Source organism: Prosopis cineraria, unplaced genomic scaffold, assembly GCF_029017545.1.
Source record: "Prosopis cineraria cultivar Desert tree isolate PC_DT_omini unplaced genomic scaffold, ASM2901754v1 PC8, whole genome shotgun sequence".
NCBI classification, from domain to species: domain Eukaryota; kingdom Viridiplantae; phylum Streptophyta; class Magnoliopsida; order Fabales; family Fabaceae; genus Prosopis; species Prosopis cineraria.
In genome coordinates, this window is record NW_026555339.1 from 4,506,931 (window position 1) to 4,533,355 (window position 26,425).

Below are 26,425 nucleotides of genomic sequence, written 5' to 3' on the forward strand. Positions count from 1 at the left end.
TCGAATCATTGGCTCCTCTATTGATTGGTGAGTTATAGCAAATCATGTCCGTCACAAGTTTTAAATGGATGAAAGAACAAACCAACTCGGGGTCCTCATAATTGAGTATTTACCTCTTGTTAGGTCTGAAGTGGTTACGTAACTTTAGAGCCCAAAGTTTGTGCAGGAGAAACATAGCCGTCCCGTTATTAGGCGGGAGAACCCAAACACTAAGTTAAACAACACGATTAACTAGCTAGATAGCTAGCATGCACTTCCTCACAGATTAAGCCATGTGAGAGGGATTAACAAGAAGACTAGAAGAGGTTCAAAGAGCAACATAAAGGTCAATGGAGGACCCCACATGCCCACACCACCGACACAAATTTCTTCTCTTTTAGAAAAACTATTTTCCTTTTGCATTCAATCTTCACCGCTATATGCGTCACTAGTGCTGTGTGAAGCGTGCCATCCCTGTTCCCTGCACATGTAGCTTCTCCTTTATTAGTCTCTTGAGTTCACTATCAAAGGAAAGCGAATACCCGGAGTGAGAGAGAGAGAGAGAATGGGGTTGAATATGGCGGCGAGAGGCGGCGTTGGCGTCGTGCTCTTGCTTCTGATAGCCATTACAGGGGCTGAAGATCCCTACAGATTCTTCAACTGGAATGTTACTTATGGTGACATCTATCCTCTTGGTGTTCGCCAGAGGGTGGGTGTGTGTGTGTGTGTGTGTGTAATATGCCTTTCTCTGCAATGTCGTTTTTGCTCGATCCATTTATACATTTTGATCTCTGCTTTTTTGTTGTTGCAGGGAATACTCATCAATGGACAGTTCCCAGGTCCAGATATTCACTCCGTCACCAATGACAATCTCATCATTAACGTCTTCAACAGCTTGGACGAGCCTTTTCTTCTCTCCTGGTATTCTTTCTCTGTTCTTCTCTTTCATTCTCATCTCCAGTTCTAATTAAATTTAAAAACCATAATTATTATTATGTGATAATTCCTAATACATTTATCTCTGCATCTATGTATCGAACCAAACGCGTGTCGGAGACTATACGTGACTTAGGTTCGTGTTTCCTGTTGATTCATTTGGAATGTTTGTGGAGTCACATGGTGACGACTTAATCACAATGAAACACCCCATGTGTGGACCTGGATCCATCTAGATCTGATTCATATTATTAAATAATTGTGTCACTGTAGTTTCATGTCAAAATACGAAAGCTTCGTTGTGTTGTTAATTGGTCTCGTAGTTGTAGTTGCTGCCGGGAATGATTTGGGATGATGGGAATTGGGACGTATTTTAGAGGCCAATGATCCACTCACAATTAATGGACCACTGTTAATTTTGTACATTACCACTTGCAACTTCTGTACGTGTTCTACAGTGTATAGTATTATAATGCCTCCCCTGGTATGAGGAAATGGGAATTAATGAAGATTGAATGTGAATTAGGGGGTTAATTGAATTAATATGAGAATAATGGGAAAAAAAACAGGAACGGGGTGCAAAACAGAAGGAACTCCTTCGAGGATGGTGTAGAGGGAACGACGTGCCCAATCCCAAAAGGGAAGAACTTCACTTACATTTTGCAAGTGAAGGATCAGATCGGAAGCTTCTACTACTTCCCATCGCTGGCCTTTCACAAAGCTGCCGGCGGTTTTGGAGGCATCAGGATTCTGAGCCGACCTAGGATTCCGGTTCCCTTCCCTGATCCCGCTGGTGACTACACCGTCCTCATCGGCGATTGGTACAAATCCAACCATACCGTACGTTTTCTTCCCTTTTTCTCGTGCCTTCAATTTCCATCGAAATTACTGTTCACCTGCAGGCGAGATTCAAGTAATTTTAATTTAATGCCTTTTTTACTTCCTCGTTCTGAGGAAGGCCAAAAGAAGTCAGTGAAATGCATGGGGTCAATATCTTCGACATGAGTGAGCGGAAGTGTGACCATAATGGATTTGCATTACAGTGGCTTGTGTGTGTCGGCAGAATGAGTACAAATTCTCACAAATACCATCTGGGGGAAGCATATGATGAATCTGGGAAAGGATTATGAAGGAGTTTTATGACAAGAAAAATAATTAACTCTATGAAAAACTATATATTTTAAACTCTATTAAAGTAAAATCTTTCAAGGCAAGCATCAATATCCAGACTTTAATTTCCTTCAGTATAGTCCCGTGAATCTCGGTCTCCAACAAACCCCGCCCCCCGTTTCACTCTACCCCACATTGATTATTGACAGCAGGATAATCTTAAGAAAGTACTGGAAATATCATGTGACGTCCCTTTTGTTCTTGTTGGGTGCCAACTATTAGCCAATCATTAACTAGTTGTAAATGCTTTTTTTTAAAAAAAAAAAATCTAAGCCCCTGCAATTTCCCTCCCAAATCGAATTGTGAAGTCTTCAAAATGCCAAAAATTAAAGTATCTTAATTATCAAAAAATTATGTGACCTAGAAACATACGAAGCCCACCGACCACCATTCTTATCTCTTCCAGATTCTACAAAATCCAGTGACAAGGTCCTTGATCCATTCCTTTCATTTTGTCCCAACTATTTGAATCCTGGTATCGTGTAGTGTGTGTGCGTGGATTGTCATTTCTAATTATCTTTTGGGTTATGAACAGACCTTGAAGGCCCATTTGGACCGCGGGAAGAAGCTGCCGTTCCCTGACGGAATCCTCATCAATGGACGGGGGACTAACGGCGGAGCCTCTTTCAATGTCGAACAAGGTACCGTCTCCGTCAGGTTTAAGCTTAGTTAGTCCACTCTACCGTGCAGGGTTGGGCTTTGACTGGATATATTCTTTTGTATTATTATTATTATTATTATTACTTGTTTGTTGATACATACATGAGTAATAAGTATTAACCTTATAATTTTAAGCTATTCAATACAAGTTATGGAGAATCTTTGTAAGGTGCATATTTTTCGTTGTTTTGTGCCGACAGGAAAAACATACAGGCTCAGAATTTCCAATGTGGGGCTCCAACATTCGCTCAACTTTCGGATCCAGAGCCACAAAATGAAGCTGGTCGAGGTTGAAGGAACACACACCCTTCAAACCACTTTCTCCTCAATTGACGTTCACGTGGGTCAATCTTACTCCGTCTTGGTCACCGCCGATCAATCTCCTCGCGACTATTACATCGTCGTCTCCACTCGCTTCACTTCCAAGATCCTGACCACCACTGGAGTCCTTCACTACAGCAACTCTGCTGGGCCCGCAACAGGCCCAATCCCTGGTGGGCCCACCATCCAGGTTGACTGGTCCCTGAACCAGGCTCGCTCCATCAGGACCAATCTTACTGCGAGTGGGCCCAGGCCCAACCCTCAGGGCTCCTACCACTACGGCCTCATCAACACTACCAGGACCATCATCCTGCAGAGCTCAGCTGGTCAGGTCAACGGCAAGCAAAGATATGCCATAAACAGCGTCTCGTACATTGCGCCGGACACTCCTCTGAAGCTCGCCGACTACTTCAAAATCTCGGGGGTATTCCGGCCGGGAAGTATATCTGATAAGCCCACTGGCGGCGGCATATACCTCGACACATCCGTGATGTCAGCAGACTACAGAACCTTCGTTGAGATTGTATTCCAAAACAAGGAGAACATTGTTCACAGCTATCATCTCGATGGCTACTCTTTCTTCGTGGTCGGGTGAGCATCGAACTAGCTCTCTCTATTTCTCTCTCTCTCACATATTTTGATCGAGATTTGTAAAAGAAGTATGTCTTACGAAGTGGTGATTGTGAATGGGATTGTAGAATGGATGGAGGAGAGTGGAGCCATGCAAGCAGAAACCAGTATAATCTTCGAGACGCAGTTTCACGTTGCACGACTCAGGTAAAAAAATATATATATATATATATATGAAATGAATAAAGGAAAATGTGAAAATATGTGAAAGTTGATAGGGGGTTGGCGACGCAGGTATATCCCAAGTCGTGGACGGCGATATATGTGGCGCTGGACAACGTGGGGATGTGGAACTTGAGGTCGGAGTTCTGGGCAAGACAGTACCTGGGACAACAGTTGTATTTAAGGGTATATACGACATCAAGCTCTATCCGAGACGAGTTTCCCATTCCTAAGAACGCTCGTCTGTGTGGCAGGGCAAGTGGAAGGCACACTCGACCTCTTTGATTTCCTCAGCGAAGCCGTTCTAGCTCGGCATGCTGCTTGCCTGCTTTACTTTACCACTAGTTAATATTTATTTGCTTCTGATTTTCAACTGTCGGGTGCTTTTGCCTTTTGGTGATTTCCCTCTGGATTCATGAACTTGTATCATTAGTTGATTGCCACCCTCTTTGACGATGACCTCAGCTCGAGGTCTCATTCTTTCCCAAAAGCAGAAAACGGAAATGTTCGTGACCGCGTGAAGAGTTTTACTATATGTATACACGTCAGATCAGATGTTCGTGCTTGGCAATTTTCTTTCCTGGCATATCTTTTGATTTTACTTTTGCCCCTTGCATATATATGGAGTTAAATCAAGCACAAATCCGTATTTCAGTTTCTCACATGCATTATTCTTCATTAAAGAGATGCTTCCTTCCATCCTAGATGTGGGAGCTACCAAACTAGTTTACCCAAATTAAAATCAGGTAAGTTAGTTATTTACTAAAAAAATAAATAAAATTGGCGCATAAGAGGTTTTCAAAAAGTTTGTGAATGAACATTTATTTAAGGATGATAAACAGACGGGCTTGGTCTATAAGTCATTTATTATTATTCTTTATTTTTAAAATTTTTTTAAAATTAAAAAATTTAATTATGATATTTCATATTTTTAAAATACAAATTATAATATTAGAAAATTAAAAATAAATAATAAAACAATTTAATTTTAAAGTATAAGCATATATTTTTTAATTTAAATTCAATTTAAAAATAAAATATATTTTTTACGGTCAAAATGAAAAATGATCTAAAATGGCCATTAAAATTCAAGCTTATTTTTTCAAGGCCTATCAGAATTAAACTTCAAATCCTAATTTTTTTAAAAAAATGTTATTTTTTTCAAACTTAAATTTTTATAAAAATAAATTTAAATAGTTTGTTCATCAAACTTAATCTTTATTCTCCACTTTACATTTATTGGGCTCTTGAGAATTAGACCATTAAAATAATTAGGGAGACTTTGTTTTAGGAACAACGGATGAAAATTATGCTTCGGGCCTGAAGAATTCTTTGGGTTTGAAATGCACTCCTCGAGACAACAGCATCGGTAATTAATTCATTGTACAGTTCTTGTTAATTGAAACATTTAATTTCTCAAGAACAATTTATATATTTTTAATTATACTTTCATTAAATACCCAACATAAGAATCTTGATAATAATAATTAAAATTTCGATACATTATTTTTTTCAAAAGAAATAACAAATGAAATAAGGATACAAGTGAAAAAAAATTATAAAAATTGTTCAATATTAGGGGTGAAAATGTGTTAGGTTGAGTTAGGCTTTGATTAAATAGTCTTATACGTGTGTGGTATGTCTGAGACTTGAGATTGGCTTAAAACTTGTATAAGCTTTTCTTAACAGCTTTGGTCTGGCCTACTTTACATATTAATTTTAAATATCTCAATTTCTATAACAATAAAACAACATGATTTATCAACTCCAACATATGATAATTAAGAAAACTTACTAACTATGACATATCAATATAATAACGACATTAAAATTAATATATAAGTTCAATTAAATTAAAAATATAACTAAAAATAGATTGATTAAAAATCAAATAGTAAGATTAATGTGTATGTTATTAAATAAGGTGTATGTAAATAAGCCGTTTTGTTAGGCTTATAAGCTAATCCTTATTAAAATATGTTTTAAATAGGCCTAATCAAAGGCTTAACTTATTTAATAAATATGTGGGTTAACCTAAAGTAACCTAGTTTCCTAGTTTGTGTTGTATACATTTTGAATTTAGAAATGTTTTTTTATACCATAATCAGAGGGAATAATTAATTATTATTAGTGGTGCTTAGATAAAATAAAAGCCTTGTCCCAAATAATTGATAGTGGTGACCATAGTTTGGGTGCGTACATGAAAAAAGATACCCTATTATTTGTGGTGAACAACAAATATCAGGCATGTCAAAGACATTGAGTTTCAATTGATAATAAAAGGGTCACAAGTTCCTTTATTACAGTTTACTCGGATGTAAAAAGATATAAAACTTGTTCGATTTTTATTGAAATGTGAAAAGATTACAAATCTAAAACTAACAAACTAACTGATAAACTAAAAAGGGCGAACAAATATAAAATTATGAGTTGTTGATTAAGTGTTGACTAGTTTCTTGTGTGTCTTCTTCTTCTATTCATAATATCAGAATAGTGGTAGCTTCTTTTTTGAAATCTAGCACATTTTGTCGAAGGATTAGAGATCTCGCAAAACTCATGACATGATCTTTATTCTATACTCTCCACTATGGTAACTAGCCTTTTCACCGAAATACTTGAACATAGATTTCGACATTTACTTAAGATTATATCTTTCTTGCCAATGATCTAATATCTATAACTGACGGGATTTTAACATGTTTATTTATTATAACTTTTATTGAGCCTCGGGGCTAACCATTTTTATTATATTGGGTTTAATATTTCAATTACTCAACCCAACTAACCATGTAACTTATTTAAATAATATTTTATATTTAGTTCAAACACCTATACAGAGAATGCGACATGGTCTCAAGACTACTTCGCTGTCCTTGACATTGTGTGATTGTATCCGAGCTCTCATTATATTTCGTTCTCAGATCACAGCCAAGGGTGGTTTTTCAGTTTGCGGCGACTGCTCATGAATCTTAACATATTTTTAAGTACTCTATTTAGTCAGTACGTGTAAACCTCTTTTTTACGCACGGATATATCCTGCAGGGCTAACCCTTTTTCTATATATAAGCCTCATCCATCGTAGAGTCAAATCAAATCATACGCCCACAAAAGGAGAACGATGCTAACCAAAAACATTCGCGTCTTGCACGAAAACTAATATGTATCCCCCTCATCCTTGAACGCCCCACCCAACAACTTGAGTACTCTACCCAGACTACCTTAATTGAAACCCTCTGACAAAATGTTTAATACGTCTGAGCCACGCATGTATCGCATGCGAAGTTAATGAATGTAATTGACACTTTTGCCCCCAATGCAATTTGAGGCGTCCCTGTGACTGGACTTGTGTGGACTGTGTCCAGAATGAATTAATCCATAAAAGCTCGCACTGATCATCACAAACACAAACACAAACACAAACACACAAAGGAACATTAAATAGGGCCCTCTCTGCATGGATAAGGGACGTGGTAATTAAATAAAAACGATTAAGAAGTTACCAACAAGGTCTACATAGTTTGGCTGCAGATGGGTGGAGCTCTCAATCATATTGTTGGGAATTTATTAATCCTTAGCTATGCATAAGAAAAAGACTTTGTCAAGAGAGGTAGGGGGACCTACTTCTGTAATCTCTACACATTTTGAAAGGGATTGTTTGTTCTTGATTATCAGATGGAGATACTCTTAGTATGAAAGGAAAACAATCAAGAAGTTGTGTGGGAGGTGGTCTTCATCCAGGTTACGGAGGGACGCACTAAAATTGTTTAATATTGTGAATGCACTATAAGTGGTTAATTCAATCATAACTTGGGTGCAGTTCAGAAAGTAGATCAAATGTATGTTGTCCCGTTTCTGGTCTGCTGCTAGCCCGCCACAGTTTCTTATCTTAGAAGATTTAAATTGATCAAACCAATTATGAAACCCAAAAAAAAAAAAAAAAACCAAATCCAGATAACAACGAGACGGCAACTCTACATAAGGCTAAGAGGAAAACAAAAGCAGGAAGAGAGATAAAGAAGAAAAAGGCGCAGTCGCAGCTATATATCCATATCTGTCTCTATGTCTGTGTGTGTAATTGTAATGAACTTAAGCAACTGTAAGAAGCTTAATTATATATTTGGAAGCAGCCAAAAGCATCCCGCAGAAATCAGATCTTATTTGCAAATACGTTCATGACATTACCTGTGAAGTGTGAGTGTGTGTGTGTGTGGGTGTATCAGAGATGCCAACAGAGAAAGCGAAGGCAAGATCAAGGCCAGAAGTTAACAGTACAGAGCGAAGAAAAAGGATCAATTAATGATGAGAGAAATGAGGGAGAGTTTTACGAAGAGAAGCTAACAGAGCTCCGTTGGCAGCATGCCCACCTCCTTTGATTCATCAGTACTGAACCAAGCCAAGGAGGTGGACAGAATGCCAAGAAACTCTGTAAGCATTCCTTTGTTAAACCACCCCCCGATAATGCCAATATGGGATGTGTGTATATAACTATAACTACATACATACATATATATATATATATATGGACGTTCTCGTTTGAGATGAGAGATAGATGAGGTGGGTCATGGCTGCCATCAATTAATTAATATATTATAAACAGTGAGACTAGTAGCTCTACGAACTGCTAGGAATGAGTATTTTAATATTAGAGGCTAGAAAAAGCGAGGAGGCAGGCTCAAAGAAGATTGGATGTATGGATGGTTCAATCATCGATGCTGAGTCGTGAGAGAGATTTAGAAGCACAAAAGGGATCATCATTGGTATTCTTCACCTCGCGGCTCCCACTCCCATCCCGTCCATCAATCTTTTCACTCCCTCGATTCTGATGCCTACCTATGCCAACCTTTCCTTTATTTATTTCATTCGTCTTTTATATATCTTCTAATTCCTTTCATACAATGCTTAACCACAACACAACGCATTTGGAATTGGACCAGCAACTTAATTGCTGCACTTCCGAAACTAACTGAGATACGTCCCCCTTGGAGCTTAACAAGAAATTTATTACAAGAAAAATAGTTCACGACTAGCTAGGAATGGATTCTATGGGATCTTCTGTAATATTCCTCGAAAGTCATGGATGATCATGACATTGCGAGGTCTCGCTTGCATTGCGCTGCAACGAAGTCCCTTCAACTGAATTTTTGAACCTCTTGTGCAGACAATTGCTGATCTGTCTTTGTTGTGTTCCATTAATTGGGAAGCAATTATTTTCACTGAGAAAAGGCTTTACATGACGCCCAAGGTGCAAGCTGTTGCATGCTAATGTTTAATCATCTTGTAATGGAGTACGTACACACCAAGTGCAGTGTAGTTCAATAATTGCGAGAGCCAAGAATGATTTGGGACGATGGAAAACCCTGCGCCTAGTGAAAACAGAGATGTGCTATTTGATGAATAATTCCAACGTTAAAAAAAGAAAAACACACAGCTAAGCAGCAATGATAAAAGAGAAGAAGAATATCAGTTTGCAGAAACTTCAGTATTGACTTTACAGGCAGTTTTATGATTCATCTTTTAGCTTTCTCTCTGACTTGCCAAACCAGGAGACTTTCTCCACAAACTAGAAACCGCATGCCCCAAATATAAGATTGTTGTAAGTGTAGTAAGATTGATATTTCATGACATAATCATAGGAACAGCTTTTGTACCATGTTTGGTGTCTGATTGGAGTTCATGCTATTGAAGAAGTTAATGCACCATGTTCTTTGATGTTTGCTACAGCACAACTACAAGACAGGAATTAACCTTCCCATGCAGGTACGTTGGATCCTGCTTCTTAATTACTAATTAATCATGTGGGAGCATTATAAAAATTTAAAACGGAACAACATGAGAAAAAGCAGATAGAGAACACATACATTATAGAAAGAATGATTGGGTTTAGGTGGAGAGTAAAAATAATATTTTAGGAAGGCGTGAATAATATGGGAATGGGTTAAAATACTAAATAATGCATGTCATGTGATTCTCTGAGAAAGAAAGGACAAGGTGTTTGACACAGATAACCATCGAGGACCGTGTTTGGTCCACTGGTGAAGAGTAGGGTATCCCCCCCCCCTCCTTTCTCTTAGCTTTTAACATTCTGCTTTTCAAAACCCAAATGATGGCTTGCCATATTCTCTGATGATTGTGGCTGCATATTCTCTGTTCCCCTTCGATGACTCCACTGTTTAACTTTTTATTTAAAAAAAATGGTTTCTAGTTTCTTTATATCCCTCATTTGAATCTTCCTAAACGTAGGGGTGCTTCAATCAATGCAATCCAAACCCTATCGCGTTTTTTCCCAGCCTGGCCATTTAACTCATGTCCTGTCAAACCAATAAATTTAAGAATGCTGGATAATGAAAACTAGGAAAGGGAAGAGGAGGTGATTGAAGTGGAAGCGTGTGCATCAAAAGTTAGTTCAAATCCAATGAAATCCACAGTATATATAATTGAACAGTATTCTGGAAGCTATATCAAGACTTGTTGATATGGCTCGACATATTTGGAAGTCCAATACTCCAATACGACGCTTGGTTTAGCTGGGAAGTGGATGGAGTGCAGGTTCTGATTTTACTTGTTTGGTTTTAATTCATTAATACCCAAACAGTTCATAATCAAGGTAAGGAAAGGCATGAGACTCCAGTGTCTGTTTCTAAACTTCACCGTGCAAAGCTGGGTGGTCACTGTCAGGATTGCACAAACTGCTTGCCTGGTCCTCTGTACAGGAGCTATATTGACTATTTTTATGATTTTAAACTAATGAGTTAGAGTTGTTTAAATGTTAGGAGTTTTTGCAACTCTTTAAAATTACCATTAATGACAAATTTTTGGGCCAACCTTAACAACGATGTCTGTAAATAGGGAAATAAAAGATGAGGTTTGGGTACTCACCTTTTCATATTCTAAAAATCCTTTTGCACTTTTAATATGTTCAAAGTTATTTAGGCAATAATTGACGACCTAAGCTAATTTTATGAAAGTGTATCTAAATGAGCCTAAAAGTGAATTTGGCCCATGTGGTTATGCGGAGCTTTTAAAGTGTAAATCCAGCTAATGCCTCTTATATCCTTAAAGAAATTCACAAATTCACGGTGAATGATATTTGGGCCCACACCCTTCTTGTAACCACAAGAAAAACTTCTACATGAGCCAATCATCCATGTACAGATTAATATTTATTTTGTATTTTCACAGTTAACCCAAATTTTATAATAACCAATACTCCTATTTAGTAACGTTAATTATTAGCTATGAACCATTTGCTTTAAAACTAGGCTTAGCACAAAAATTTTATCTAATTGTATTTTTAAATGAGGTAAACAAAGTCAATTATTGTAGTTATAAAGTCCCCTTTAACTTGAGTAAAATATAAAATATCAAATAACATAAAATCTTAAAAATTTTTACTACAAAAATTACAAATAATAAAAATTAATATTTTTTTTAATAATTATACATTCAAAAGCATGTTTCATTATATAATTTAAATTTTTAGTTTATCAAATTTGCTTGTAAAAAAATATATTTAAATATAAATTTTATTGTAATAACTAATTTTTATTAAATTGACTCCTATCAACTAAATTTTTGATAAATTGACTTTTGGCCAAATGAAAAACCAAACATGCAAAATGTCAAAGTAAAAGACAATGGCACTTCTGAAAATAGTTTCATAATGTTTTAAATAAAATTTCGTTTAATAAAGTACTCTTTCCATTAAAAAATATGAGATTTTTGTAATATTTTAAAATATAATTGTCATGCTTTTTTTCAAAAGTACTCATAAAATAAATTATTCTATATTTACTTTAAAGTAAAATGCCTTATTAAATATGAGTAAATATAAAAAAATAATACTAACTTGAAGATAATTAACTAATATATTTAGGTAAAATTTAATTAAATTTTATATTTTTAAATAAAGAGAATAAAAATTATATTGGTGTACATAAAAATTTAAATGAATTGAGTTTAAAAAAACTTTTAACTAACTAGAAGAAAAAAAACACGTATCATGCCCTTGGGCCTCGACAAGAACTAAATCCGTACTCCTCTCCAAGAAAAAATTCCCATCAAGTTTGCTAATGGGATATTTAAAATTATTTTTATTTTACTATTTTAAGAATTAGTATTGTACAGAACATGTTTTAAGAATAATAAATAATAAAAGTAAGTATTATTATCATTTTTTTTGTTATCTAGAATAATAATCTCAAAATACTTAAAAGATGTTTTTTTCTTTCTATTTTTTATAATAATATTTTATTTTTTATTCTTTAAAACACTTTTTTAAAAATAAGTTGCCAAATGGATTTTTCATTTTTTTGTTTTGAGAAAATAGAAAACAGTTTTGAAACAAATTGTCAAATAGGCCTAATTTTTTTTGAAAAATTGCAACCTTTCTACAGTTATCCATAACTAGAAAATCTCCGTCCCTCATATTGGTTTTGCAAAGTAAATTTTTTTTTATTTTTTTTATTGTCCAAAGTATTTCACAACTAACAGCTGTGAGATTAATCTCTTAAAAAATTTGAATATCATTTAAGAAATTGTTCTCTCATGAGTCTCTTTTGTTTTACGATGAAAAATTTTACCTTGAAACAACTAGAGATGAAAATACAATTGTTTAAGCCTATTTTTTTAGACATAGATTTTAAGAACTAAAAAATCATTGTATTAAAGGGTTTCTAAACTTGGCCCATTTAAACCCAAAAAAGCATGCTGCTTCTTTAAGACTACATTTATTTTAAGTATAAAAAATGAAGCATTTTAAATTTTTGGATTAAATTTACATTTTATAATAGTATTTATATTTTAAAATATAATTTATATTATTTATTTTGAATTTTAGAATATTATAATTTATATTTTAAACGATAAATATGCAATGTTATAATATCAGATTTAATTTTTAAAAATTTAAAAATAAAAAATAATTACGGTTTCCTTGACCCAAAGCCTGCTTTTGGGCCTAGACAAAGGGATTTTTTTGGGGGAGGGAGGGGGGAGTGCGCTGAATGGAAGGAGAGAACGCAATATCCAGGGCCACAAAACTGGAAGGGCGAGCGTCGGATATAATCCACACATGAAGGAGAAATATCTATGCCACGTCAGAGGATAGCATCCAAGCTGACCAATCAGAGTAGTTCTTTGTGGGATAGGCATGCGTCCCGTTATCCAAATCGCACAGTTCTGCATTTATGCGAACCACACACCATTGAATCACCTCATTCACAATTCAAATTCTTATATTTCCTTACTCCCCTGTGACGTTCTGCGTGATTCTAGTATCGAGTAAGACGTTCCGAATGGCCACCGTCACCTCCTCCGCCGTTGCCGTTCCATCATTCAGCGGTCTCCGAGCCAATGCCGCAAAAGTTAACGGCACCCAGAAGCTGATGGCTTCTCCATCCCAAAGGGTGAGCTCCGGCGTTAAGGCTTCCCTCAAGGAGGTCGGAGCAGCCTTTGTGGCCACCGCCGCAACCGCCATGATAGCCAGCAACGCCATGGCTCTCGAGGTTTTGTTGGGTGGTGATGACGGATCTCTTGCCTTCGTCCCCAGCAATTTCTCAGTGAGCTCCGGCGAGAAGATCGTGTTCAAGAACAATGCTGGTTTCCCACACAACGTTGTGTTTGATGAGGACGAGATTCCCGAAGGAGTGGATGCTTCCAAGATCTCCATGCCGGAGGAAGAGCTTCTGAATGGCCCCGGAGAGACGTACAGCGTCTCCTTGGTTGAGAAGGGGACTTACGCTTTCTACTGTTCGCCTCACCAAGGAGCTGGTATGGTGGGCAAAGTCACCGTTAATTAATTAAAATGAAGCCTTCTTTTTTTCTATTTTCTTTTGTATTGTCTTTTTGTAGCAATGGTGTATGAGATGAACTAATATATATGAAATGCACTCATGTAATTCATTTGCTCTCACTCCTGCATTTTCATACATAACTCTAGACCTGGCTAGAGAGCATGGGAAGATTCCTTCCTGGAGGAAGCAAAGAAGAAATTAACACTGGACATACATACCCTAAATATGGATTTTAAGGATTACCGTTCAGGATAGAGAAAGAATGGCTCCATTCTCTGATTCTCATAATATGAAACCTACATCTCCAGATTCTCCTTTTCCTATCAATTCAAGTTTTTAAATTCCGTCTACGCAACAGGATATTAACCACTGTGCATTGTATATATGAAGAAGCCCTAAACCGAAATTCGCATTGTTTATTGTTATGAGAGCTATGTGGCCTTCTTACTTATTATGGGGATGATTTGCAATATGCGCTTTATTAATTGCATTCCATGCTACATAGCTTAAGCGTTAAGAGAAGAAACAGTTGAAATTTAATTTAGATGTTTATAGATTCTTCCAAACTCAGCTAAAATTTGCGCAGACTAGCATTTGAATATAACGTGAAAGTTAAAATTAATTCAGGAATTCCAACCAAAAGGGGCGTTCCGAGAATCGAACTCGGGACCTCTCGCACCCAAAGCGAGAATCATACCACTAGACCAAACGCCCGTAATTGAAGGCAATGAGTTCAATAAAACTCTGCACTGTCTTCAACTCCAATGGGAATTTGGGGACCGGGACAATTACTTGGGGAATGGCAGCGTGCGTTTGGCAATCGTTTTGGGGCCAATAATAATCTGAGAGCCCAAATAAGGATTACAATTGTTCTACCCACTCTTGTCACTCGTCAGATGAATTGGACCAAACCTCGACCGTCATGTCTCTTTACTGTTTATTGCTCTTTCTTTTCATTTTTTTGTTGGTTACCTTCAAACCTCGACCGCTATAATGTCGACCCAGGCTATTTATTCATCTTCGTTGCTCTATTGAAGGAGGGGAGAAGTTCCTCGCCACTGCGATTTATGCACTGCCGCACTCTTAACTTCCGAGAGCTTTATGGCAGAACTATATGATTTTAGCAAAAATATCTCTAAACCCTGGGTAGTGTTTGGTGATTTTAATGACATTGCGTCACCAGATGAAAGAATTGGGGGAAGCCAACATCACTTGGCCAGAATTAGATGGTTCAATGAAAAAATTGACTAATCTAGGGTCACATGGGCCAAAATTCACTTGGAAGGGTCATCATGTAGCAGGATTCACTAAACTTTATCAAAGACTTGATTGGGCACTAGCAAATAATCTTTTTTAACCACTTTCCAAGAATGTTTGGTCAAGGTATTACCTAGAACTCTGTCTTTTGATCACAATCCTACATGTATTAAGTTGCGTGGAGGTAAGTACGCTCTTACTAGTAGAAAGCCTTTTCGTTTTGAAGTTATGTGGCTAAAACATGAAAATTTCAAAACTTTCCTCAAGGAGAATCAGGGTGTTAAACATGACTTAAGTTTTAATCTGTGCAATTTTAAATCTAATATCCTTGACTGGAATAGAAAGATATTTGGTTTGGTAGAGAAAAAGAAGAAATAGATTATGGCAAGGTTGAATGGTATACAAAAATCATCGTTGCACCCTTACTCTGAGTTCTTGAAGAATTTATAAAAAAGAACTACACAGAGTTCTGGATGAAATCTTGAAACAGGAAGAGATAAAGCGGTTTCAAAAATTGAGAGTTAATTGGACCAGTCAAGGTGATTGAACACTAGATAATACCACTTGAAGACTACTATAAGGCAAAGAAGAAATAAAGTCATTGCTTTGAAAAATAATTTTAGTGACTGGGTTGAATATGAAATTGACTTGCAGGATATGGTAATTAATTTCTTCAAACAACTCTATGAGGAAGGAGAGAAGGATTATCATGAATTGAAGACTATAACCTCTTTCCCTAGAGGCTCTCAAACACTGATATGTGATTTAGCATATCTACCTTTTGAAGAGGAAGTCAAGAAGCAGTATTCTCAATGGGACCATATAAAGCACCTGGTGTGGATGGGTTTTCCCCAATCTTTTTTCAAGTAAACTAAGGTATAGTAGGGCCCTCCCTATGTAACTTTGTTAGAGGAGTGTTTGAAGGCAAACTTCCAATCAAAAAGGTGAACAAGAGTCTAATGTCACGGGCTGAGAGTCTAGCGCAGCACACGGCGCCCGTGCGGCGTCCTGGAGGACCCCATAATCCTCAAGACAAGCCTTACCACATATGGATCACACTGGTTTCGCCCTGCCATGGGCTCGTCAAGGAGGCGGCACTAGCCCCCGACCAGTTGTGCACTCAGCCCAAAGACTGAGGCAAAACACCTCCAATGCCAATGTCGCCCCCTTTACCCATATTGTGCGAGGTTAACCAGCGGATCGTTCATTATATTGGTCTTTACACGGTCACAGAGATATCATCCGTGACATTCTCCCACACTCAATCTAGCACTCCCTCATGCTAGGGGAGAAAGACTCCGCCCAAGGATCGCAAGTACAGTACTGCCACAAACACATCAGCTTACTGCTAAGTGGCTACTCGAGTCCTGCACTCTTCGGACCCACTTGCACCCCGAGCCAACAGGAGTGGAGTCAACAACGGCCAACCTTCTCGCCCGAGTCCCCACTTTTAGACCCACCTGCTCGGAGGCCTTTCTGAAGCGGTGCCAAGGTCGACCAGTCCCAACGTGGGACCCCACAGGCACACGACAATAAAGTACGTCCTGCTCTGATACCACTCTATCACGGGCTGAGAGTCTGGCGCAGCACATGGCGCCCGTGCAGCGTCCTAGAGGACCCCATAATTCTCAGGACAAGCCTTACTACATACGGATCACACTGGTTTCGCCCTGCCATAGGCTCGTCAGGGAGGTGGTACTAGCCCCCGACCAGTTGTGTACTCAGCCCGAAGACTGAGGCAGAATACCCCCAATGCCAATGCCGCCCCCTTTAGCCATATTGTGCGAGGTTAACCAGCAGATCGTTCATTATCTTGGTCTTTACACGGTCATGGAGATATCATCCGTGACATTCTCCCACACCCAATCTAGCACGCCCTCGTGCTAGGGGAGAAAGACTCCGCCAAACGATCGCACGTACAGTACTGCCACAAACACATTAACTTATTGTTGAGTGGCCACTCGAGTCCTGCACTCTTTGGACCCACTCGCACCCGTGAGCTAATAGGAGTGGAGTCGACAACGGCCAATCTTCCTGCCCGAGTTCCCACTTTTGGACCCACCTGTTTGGGGGCCTTTTTGGAGTGGTGCTGAGGTCGACCAGTCCCAACGTGAGACCCCACAGGCACACGACAATAAAGTACGTCCCGCTCTGATACCACTCTGTCACGGGCTGAGAGTCTAGCGCAGCACACGGCGCCCGTGCGGCATCCTAGAGGACCCCATAATCCTCAGGACAAGCCTTACCACATACGAATCACACTGGTTTCGCCCTGCCATGGGCTCGTTAGAGAGGTGGCACTAGCCCCCGACCAGTTGTGCACTCAGCCTGAAGACTGAGGCAGAACACCCCCAATGCTAATGTCGCCCCCTTTACCTATATTGTGCGAGGCTAACCAGCGGATCGTTCATTATCTTGGTCTTTACATGGTCACGGAGATATCATCCGTGACACTAAGCTCTCTAATCCTTAAAAAAGAGAAACCAAAATTTGTGACCCATTTTTGGCCTATTTCCCTTTGCATAGTGCACTATAAGTGCATTTAAAGAATCCTTACTAAAAGGATGAAGAAGATGATGGATCGAGTAATTTCCCCATTTCAATCCAGCTTTGTTCCTGAAAGACAGATTCAAGATAATATTATTATGGGTCAAGAGATATTACATATTATGAATAAAAAAAAGAAGGCGAGGACTTATGGCAATTAAGATAGACTTGGAGAAAGCCTATGACAAAATCAGATGGGACTTCCTCTGTCAGGTTCTTCAAGAATTAAGAATGCAATCTAATTTTATTTAGCTTGTTATGGATTGTATTTCTTCTACTTCCTATAATGTGTTGTGGAATGGGGCTCAAATTGAATTTTTTCCCTCTGCGGAGACCCGATTTGACCTTTTTTATTTGTGTTTTGTATGGATAGGCTGTCACACATTATTTGTGATGCAGTTCATGAGGAGAAGTGAAAGCCAATTCATGTTATTAAAAATAGGGCATCAACTTCACATCTTATGTTTGCATATGACTTCTTATTATTTAGAGAAGCTTCAGAACAGCAGGCTAAAGTTATGATAAGGTGTTTGGAGATTTTTACTAATACATCCAGGGAAAAGGTTAACAAGAATAAGTCCTCCATCTTTTTCTCTCTTAACGTAGACACGAGATTAAGAAGGAGAATCAAATAAGTATAGGGATGAACAACTTGAAGGAAATTGGCACTTACTTGGGATTTCCTTTGAATAAAAGTGGAAAACCTTTAGAGAAATTCAAGTATATTATTGATAGGGTTAAAACTAAGTTGGCAAATTGGAAAGTAAATTGTCTCTCTATTGTTAGAAGAGTTACCTTAGCAAAATCAACTTTGAGTTCAATTCCCATTTACTAATGCAAGTTGCTAAGGTGCCTATTAGGATATACAAGGAAATCGAGAGGCTTCAAAGGAACTTTATATAGGGAAAAGATCAAGCTCATGCTTATCATCTTATTAGCTGGGAAAAATGACATTACTAAAGACTCATGGTGATTTGGGATTTAGAAGACTACCTTCGGTTAATAAAGCTTTAAGGGCTAAACTTTTTGGATTATTATTATTGGAAGTGATAAGCTGTAGGCAAACATTCTTCAAAGAAAATACATGTTAAGAGATGAGGATGATCTTTTAGTAGCTAAAAAGGGTGACTTACAGCTTTAGAAGTTTATTTGCAACCAAAAAAGCATCATTAAGGAGGGAATGAAATGGCGGATAAGGAATGTAGAATTTGTAAGTTTTGTTAATGACTTTTAGCTTTTTAAAACTAAAAAGGTCAAAGATATGTGTGTTAAAAATTTATCACAGGAGGAAAAAGATAGCAAAGTTATTGATTGGACTATTCATTGTTCTTGGGACTTCCTTTGCTTTTCTCGAGTAGTGTCATTGAAAGTTATGTAAAAATTAATTTCAATGATGCCGCCAATGCAGTGCAAAAGAAATGACATGATGGTTTGGAGTGGCAACTCTAATGGTTATTTCTCTGTAAATAGGGCATACATTTTTGTTGAAAAAAATCCCCCTAATTTATTAAATACTACCTTCAAAGCCATTTGGAAGTGGAAAGGAGTACAGAGAATTAGATTTTTTATGTGGCAAATGTTTCACAATAGGCTCCCTACCAATACTTGAAGGAGTTCATGGTCAAATTCTTCCCTGTGTTGTAACTAGTATCACACTGAAGATGAGGATATTTGCAAGTGATAAGGGACTATAGCTATTCATCCAAGGTATCAATCTCAATTCTTTGTTGCTTCTTTAAATGATTAGATTGCTTTAAACCTTAAAAACAATTTAGGCAATGAAAAGGGAAATTGGGATCTTGTATGGGGTGTTACTATATGGAAGTTGTGAAATTAGAGAAATGGTAGTATTTTGGTGCCTGATTTTCAAAAACCAATTGAACTTGTTAATGAGATTACGTATACATGGAAAACTTTTATTATGAATGTGGATAATGAAGCACCTAGTAGTTCTATGGATCATACCCAACTATACAATCGGGTCCTTCCACTATGTGACGGGGTGAAAATTAATGTGGATGAGACTGCTACGTTATCTAGTCAGAAAGTAGGTTGTGGAGGAGTGTTAAGAGATCATGAAGGCTATTAGATCATGGGATTATGTCATAACTTGGGCAAATATTATGCATGCGATGTTGAAGAATGGGCAGTTTTAAGAGGTCTATGCCTCGTTTAGGATTTTGGATTCAAACATGTTATATTAGAGTCTAATTGTAAGAATCTGGTTAACTAGATTAATAGGGGCAGTGACAGAAGTGAAATGGGCAACTTCATTTTGTTAGAGGTTATTAATATGCTTAAGTGGAAATGAAATGTTCAGATACATTTTAAGAATAGAGAACAAAATCAAGTGGCAGATAAATTGGCAAAAGAGGTGATCGATTACTCTTTTTGTTCGAGGTGACTCTTAATTTCTTGGGGAGCTTATTGTCTTCTAAAAGCTTGGAGTCTTGATCCCATTTGATGTAATCCTTTTTCTATTTTGGGCTTGGCCCTCTTTGATATAAAAAAAAACTAATGTCATGCCATGTTGAAGGATAACATCTAAAGTAACCAATGAGAGGAGAGCTGGTGAGATAGGCATTTGTCCCATTATCCAAGCCTCACATTCTTAGGCATGTTTGAGCCACACAATAAAAAGATTAAACATCATTCATAATCTATTTTCTTATTATTACACTTCCTCCACTGTTTATCCTCTATAACACAAGTCGTACGAGTGTTGGATTGAGACAGAAGTTAGGACGGCCACTGCGACCAGTTTTACTGTTACAGTTCCATCATTTAATGGGCTCAAGGGTAATGCCACCAAAGCTAGCGGCGCACCCAAGTTGACTGGGTCACCATACCCCAAGGTGAGATTCAGCATTAATGCTTCACTCAAAGAGGTTGGAGGGGTAGTGGTGGCTACCGCCATAAGCGTCGTGATAGCTAGCAATGCCATGGCTCTCGAGGTGTTGCTGGGCGGGGATGACGAATCTCTTGCCTTCGTCCCCAGTAATTTCTCAGTGAGCTCCGACGAGAAGATCGTGTTCAAGAACAATGTTGGTTTCCCACACAATGTTGTGTTTGATGAGGACAAGATTCCTGAAGGAGTGGATGCTTTCAAGATCTCCATGTCGGAGGAAGAGCTTTTGAATGGCCCTGGAGAGACGAACAGCGTCTCTTTGGTTGAGAAGGGGACTTACGCTTTCTACTGTTTGCCTTATGAAGGAGCTGGTATAGTCGACAAAGTCACCGTTAATTAATTTTGTAGCATTTATATATGATTGGTGTGTGAAATGCCTTTGTGTAATTCAGTTGCTCTATTTTTAATGTTTTAACTATGAAGACCTTTGGAGTTTAGGATGCTCTCCCCCCATCTAGAAAATAAGAATGTTCAGAAATTAGAGCTAGCGTGGCAATCTACAAGGACAGATTGATCTGTGATCTTGTGTTGTGGGATGAGATGAATGATTCAAGAATAAAAGATTATGCATCCAAACCACGACTGCACAAAAAAAACAATAAAGAATTAATTAAACATTAATAAAGGTGTGGTATGCAACACAAGCCTACTAATTAATTAGTATTTACAACTTACATAAATTGGCCTATTGATTTGATTACATTCCATTGTAAACAAAAAAATAGTTCAAAATTCAGAGGCGGGTGAGGCACCTTTAATATATATTGCCAAGCACGTCACATCCAGTCACCCATTTGATATTTTTAACCCTCAAATTTGAATATTAGAATCGAAACTAAGAGGGCACTATGTAGCGAGGACATTAGGAAGGGTAGTTCGGCTGCCAAGTACCTTGCTACCCACATCTGGAAAATTTTTGAATCTAGGTATGGGACATACCTTACCATTAACATCCACGTATATTGGATATTTCAGAAGGTGGCCCTGCAATGGAGTGAACTAGTTAGCTGTGTACTTCTTCCAGTTATCATTAGCAATCTTGTTCACTTTCTTCACGCATTCCAAACTTTCAGGCTCCTTGAAGCAATCATCCACCATCCCAAGATGTTCAGCCCAAAAAGACATTCTATACCTGTAAACCTGCATATACCATATTCAAGATGATCGCAAAATGAGATCCTCATATTTTTAAGTGCTGAAGACAAACTGGGGAATGTGTTGTGTTGTTTAAACCTTTCTGTAAGGGTGTCCCCCTTTCTTTCCCCATGTATGATGGGGTTGAAAAGCACCCATTGCTATCTCTGTATCTCTTGAATCTGCCATCGATCGTTGATTGATATTGGCAGACCCGAGTAACACATATTCATCATCCACAATTATTCCCTTGGCGTGCATGTAAATCATAAACCATTGGAACCTTTGTGAAGCTGAAACCTGGTCATCCATAATCGTATCTTATTTCTGTTCTTTAGTCTTTTTAATTTAATAATAATAATAATAATAATAATAAGACAGGGTTGAATGATTACTGTGTCACCGTCATATGAAGTACAATTGCTTGAACTTAAAACTTCAGCTGGCAAGTTCTCTCGATTTCCCAAACAGTAGAAATTAAGGTAATCTCTAGGGCGTCTATTGTGTATACGCATGGATTTCAACTCTTTTGCTATGATTTCATACATCATTTGCATAGTTTGTCCCTGATAAAATGAATTTAACAGTTTTAACAATCACAAAATAATAATTGATTTGTAAACAAATTCTATAAACTAGAAACATATTTCACACCATGTTACCTGCCAAAAAAGAATCTCTTAAATCGAGGCAGAAGAAGGGACACCCTCAGGCCACATTGGTATAACAACATAAATAGAAAATCTCTCATTGGCTTTGATTTTGCTGGCAATCTTCAACGCCAACTCGATAGGAACTAAATTGTCAGCACCTGATCATTATTCAACTCATTATTAGATAATCACAAAATGTCACGGGAAACAAGGAAGAAAACAAACATGCTCTTAGTCAATCTCAAAACTTCGTGATAATCCCTTCCTCTTAAAAATAAATATATTATCTATGCTTTAAGGAAAACCACAACAAGGCAAGCGTTTTGTAAGGAAGTACAATTGGCAAACAATAAGCCAGCATGCCCAAGTTACATCCTAAGCCAAACAACTTTTATTTTTTAGCTATTAAATTCAAAGTTAAAAGAAATTTCTAGTGACATAAGTGGACATCAATGTTCTGCCAAACCTGCTTCTTTGTAAGACGGCCATGCAAAAAACGATCCAACAAAATATTGATTCTCAATGTAAATAAAATGTTGAGCAGATCTGATGGCTTGTATGTATGCTGTTTGTATACTTTTGTCAATGACCAAATTCTTTGCACAAATAAGGTTTTGCAACAAGAAATAAAATAGAAATTAGTCTAAAATGGAATCTCAATTTTAGATGTGATATGTGTAGTCAAAGATCAAGTTTGTCGGCAGATTATTTCATCCTATTAAAGTAACCTGAGCCTCGGCTTCATATACATCCTTAGGAAATCCTTTCAATGAACCCGAATCTATTAATCAAAAAACCTGTGAAGCAAATGAATTCAAGTAAACAAATTCTCAGTTCAAAGAAGCAGCAAAAAGAAACTACAAAGACTATAAACTAGTTAACCTGAACATACCAGTTTTCAGGATCTTCTTCCTTTAAAACCTATAATTCTGGATCATCATTTTGAGTAAATGCAGGACTAAGAATCCAAGAGATGCATTCTAGCTTTATCAAAGAATCATTGTGCCAATGAGAAACTTTTTTAAATTTTTGACCCAACTCATACCACTTGGTGGCCTTTCTCCAGCGTTGCTTAAAATTAGTAAGTATATCATATGCAACAGGTCCCTCAATTTTGCAATGCAAATCATGCCATGGTTGCCTTGGACCTTTCATTCCAACCTATTGTTTAAATGAAAGGAAAAAGAATTTTCATTTAATAGTTTGCACTAGCTTTCTCAACTAAATTGATCGAATATTTAGACAAGGAAGAATGCTTATAAAGTTAGATGTGGAATTAAAATAGCATCCTGCAAGATGTTAAACAAAAATGAACCTTGCTGGCTAAGAGGAAGGGACAGCAGGAACCTTTTACCATTACTTGACTACAACTTTGTACAACTATCAAGTAACATTAATAACTGAAGCCAAACCAACGCACATGTGAAGTTTAAGACTCGAGGCCAAAGACATTATCAACTTACAATACAATAGATGGATATAATAGCCAATAATCAAATCTGATACAACTAATCAAGTTTACATTTTTAATTAAAGAGATAGAGATGTTGGTAAAAAAAATTAAAGAGATGGAGATGACCAGATCAGGATTGCAATATATCATATCCAGGTGTTATATAATGAAACAACAATGTGCTCCCTCATTCAAATGTTATATAAGGAAGTAACACTAACATTAACCTTAAAGACAAATAATTTGTAATGCATAAAAAAGCACAACACTCAATACAAAACGACGATCACATAATTATAGAAATAGACAAATGGTCCTAGATTAGCCTATTATTCAAGACGCTGCCGATCTCCCTTGGAATTATTCTCATAGAATTTCCCCCTAACTGTCTTGTAAACTTAGTCATTGTTTTGAATTTCTCGATCTTCCCCACTTCCAGTATTGCATCCTTTGACTCCAAACTCTCATCTAGATTCTATAATGGGACTATACAACTTACTACTAATGTAAACATTTTTTGAGAGACGACATACTTACAGAAAATGTAGGGTTGTGATAATCATTCTTATAAACAGTGTCAAGATCTTGGAAAACTCAATGCTCAGGTGTATCATACCGACCATCACACAGGTCTAGACCACCTATAAATGCAGTTATCTTGCGATTATTGCCTTGTTCTTGAGTATCCACAATCACACATTTCTGATGATGTGTAAAGAGGGTTTCAACAACCTGAAATTTGTCTCACAAATTACAAAGTGTCCGTAAGTTTTCAAGTTTTCCATGGCTATATAATCTTATTAAGAGCCCCTAGGTAGATCATTTATAAAACAGCCGAGTGACATATAAAGGTAAGAACTTTGTGCCATATAAAATAAATTAAAGAAACCTCCATATATTCACGAACATGTGAATTAAAGTTTTAAGACAGTTTATATTATAGTAAGTGGAGTATTATCATAGAAAACATTTAAATTTACAAATACTATGACACTAGCAGAGTACAGGATAGAAAAGCATGATGAAAGCATGGAGGAACTTTCTGGGACAAACATGACAAGATATGAAAAAGGTTGCTAAAGCATGCCTGCTGTTTGATAAAGCTAAGCTTACTGCTGGCATATCGAGGTGATAACACACAAAAAACTAAAGAGTGTTTCAAAAATTTTCGAGTTTCTTCATCATGAGTATGCATTACTCCATCCTGCAAGCAAATATTTAACATGTAAGGTTATAGAAAGCTAAACGAGCACCGTATGGATTTAAGTGAATTGGAAATAAAAGTGCTACAAGGCCCCAAACCAGTATTCACCTGTTCAAGCCACTTGCATGTGCAAAACCCCACCCAAAAAAATACAAGGACAACAAAAGCTGAAATCTTGTGTAAAATATGAACATGATTGAATGTGCTAAATAAGTGTGATTTTAAAAGTTAAGAATTAATATCATATTTTCTAAATAGGCCTGAAAACTAAAGAGTATGAGGTTGGAGGCAAAACAAAAGGCGAATTTGAAAACTAAAAGTGACACATCGTTATGTTCGCTCTGCAGAGTAAATACTAGTTTTTTTCTTTTTTGCTAAATGAGACTCCAATACCACATAAGCAGTAAAGCAAATATTGGCAACATCATCAAACTCGAGTAGAACATAAGGTACTAAAAACAATTATCACGAGAAGAATAAATCCATGAATCCCAGTACTAACATTAAATCTATATTTTAAAGTGAATCACCACTATTGGAAAGATATAATTTCACCTGTAAAGGAATGTTTATTGAATTCAAATTCAAGTGAGAATCATAAGGCGGTAGAAAATAAATATGTTTGCTGTGTTAAAAATAGAATGAACCATAAGATATGCTAATACAAACGACAACTGAACATTAAAAAATTGATCAGAAAAGTTATACCGTATTAATGAAAAATTTACTGTGTGAAGTCTTATCATCCCAAACCAATAATAAAACTCACGCCCCTTCTTCTGACTTGTACTTTAGCAAATCACCCAAAATTAAATCGCCACCATTAGGTAAGGGCTTTGTGTGCTCCCTCACTAGCTTCACCTTATAATAGATCGACCAGCCTACAATGTAAACTAAATGGTGTGCTTCCAAAATTGCGTGACATATATCTTCCCAACATCTGCCTTGCTGAAAGAAAGTGCCATTCTCCAGTTTAATTTCTGGTACCATCGACTCTGGAACGTGTGCGTCTTGATATAACGTCACTGATCCTCCATGACATATCGAAAAATAAGAATCGCATACTTTGAAACGATCCGGCTTGGAAGAAATTCCATAACTATACAGAGGACTATCCTCACATTTTGTGAATTTCATCTCAAGACGAATGGCACAATCAGGTTTGGGTGGTTTACCATAAGAACCAAGTATGGGGAACCAATCGCTGATGAATTCACCAGATAAGATTCTCTCGACAGAGACGGTAGCAACTCCGATGAGATCAGCCCCGAACAAATCATTGTCCTTGACATTGAACTCGACCCACGAGATTAGATGAGCGAAAGGGATTTTAAAATACTCATTCCACGGCGGATCTTGCGAGTTAAAGATGACACGAGTTCGAGCCACCGTAGCTTTTGCAAGGCAAACGGTGACGTAAGGATCGCTGGTAATGATTTGTCTGTGACGATGGCATTTCCGTCTACTGAAAAATGAAGTTGTGTAGGAGTTGAAGAGAGAAAAGAATTGACTGACACGCTCCAAAAATAAGTCCATGTTCGGCAAACAGCGAGCCTCAAGAATTCTTAAATCAAGATCCCCATGAAGGTAGACCACGCTGTCCGATTTATCTCCCACCAT

The 26,425-nt window shown here is 37.3% G+C and overlaps 3 protein-coding genes, 1 non-coding gene and 1 pseudogene across 4 annotated transcripts; 3 read left to right on the plus strand and 2 right to left on the minus strand.

Moving 5' to 3' along the window:
• Positions 1-443: 443 nt before the first annotated feature.
• LOC129318182 (L-ascorbate oxidase homolog) lies at positions 444-4,429 on the plus strand. The gene is made up of 7 exons (XM_054962811.1): positions 444-688; positions 791-900; positions 1,485-1,755; positions 2,621-2,726; positions 2,946-3,657; positions 3,765-3,843; positions 3,931-4,429. The coding sequence occupies exons 1-7, from the start codon at positions 545-547 to the stop codon at positions 4,141-4,143; spliced, it is 1,635 nt and encodes a 544-aa protein (XP_054818786.1). The 5' UTR covers positions 444-544; the 3' UTR covers positions 4,144-4,429.
• An 8,640-nt stretch (positions 4,430-13,069) lies between these two features.
• Positions 13,070-13,768, plus strand: LOC129318187 (plastocyanin). Its single transcript, XM_054962817.1, has one exon. The coding sequence runs from the start codon at positions 13,152-13,154 to the stop codon at positions 13,653-13,655; it is 504 nt and encodes a 167-aa protein (XP_054818792.1). The 5' UTR covers positions 13,070-13,151; the 3' UTR covers positions 13,656-13,768.
• A 523-nt stretch (positions 13,769-14,291) lies between these two features.
• Positions 14,292-14,363, minus strand: TRNAP-UGG (transfer RNA proline (anticodon UGG)). The gene has a single exon. It is a non-coding gene; the product is annotated as a tRNA-Pro (tRNA).
• Positions 14,364-20,009: 5,646 nt separating this feature from the next.
• Positions 20,010-20,701, plus strand: LOC129318350 (plastocyanin B'/B''-like). The gene is made up of 2 exons (XM_054963075.1): positions 20,010-20,024; positions 20,165-20,701. Exons 1-2 carry the CDS (start codon positions 20,010-20,012, stop codon positions 20,699-20,701), a joined length of 552 nt encoding a protein of 183 aa, XP_054819050.1.
• Positions 20,702-21,207: 506 nt separating this feature from the next.
• LOC129318351 (phospholipase D delta-like) lies at positions 21,208-26,425 on the minus strand (annotated as a pseudogene).

What these genes read in the sequence shown, in the direction of transcription:
- LOC129318182 (XM_054962811.1), top strand. Translation starts at nt 545, where the DNA reads ATGGGGTTGAATATGGCGGCGAGAGGCGGCGTTGGCGTCGTGCTCTTG. An exon ending in GAGCCTTTTCTTCTCTCCTG is followed by an intron (nt 901 to 1,484) that starts GTATTCTTTCTC and finishes GAAAAAAAACAG; the next exon opens with GAACGGGGTGCAAAACAGAA. An exon ending in TACTCTTTCTTCGTGGTCGG is followed by an intron (nt 3,658 to 3,764) that starts GTGAGCATCGAA and finishes ATGGGATTGTAG; the next exon opens with AATGGATGGAGGAGAGTGGA.
- LOC129318187 (XM_054962817.1), top strand. Translation starts at nt 13,152, where the DNA reads ATGGCCACCGTCACCTCCTCCGCCGTTGCCGTTCCATCATTCAGCGGT.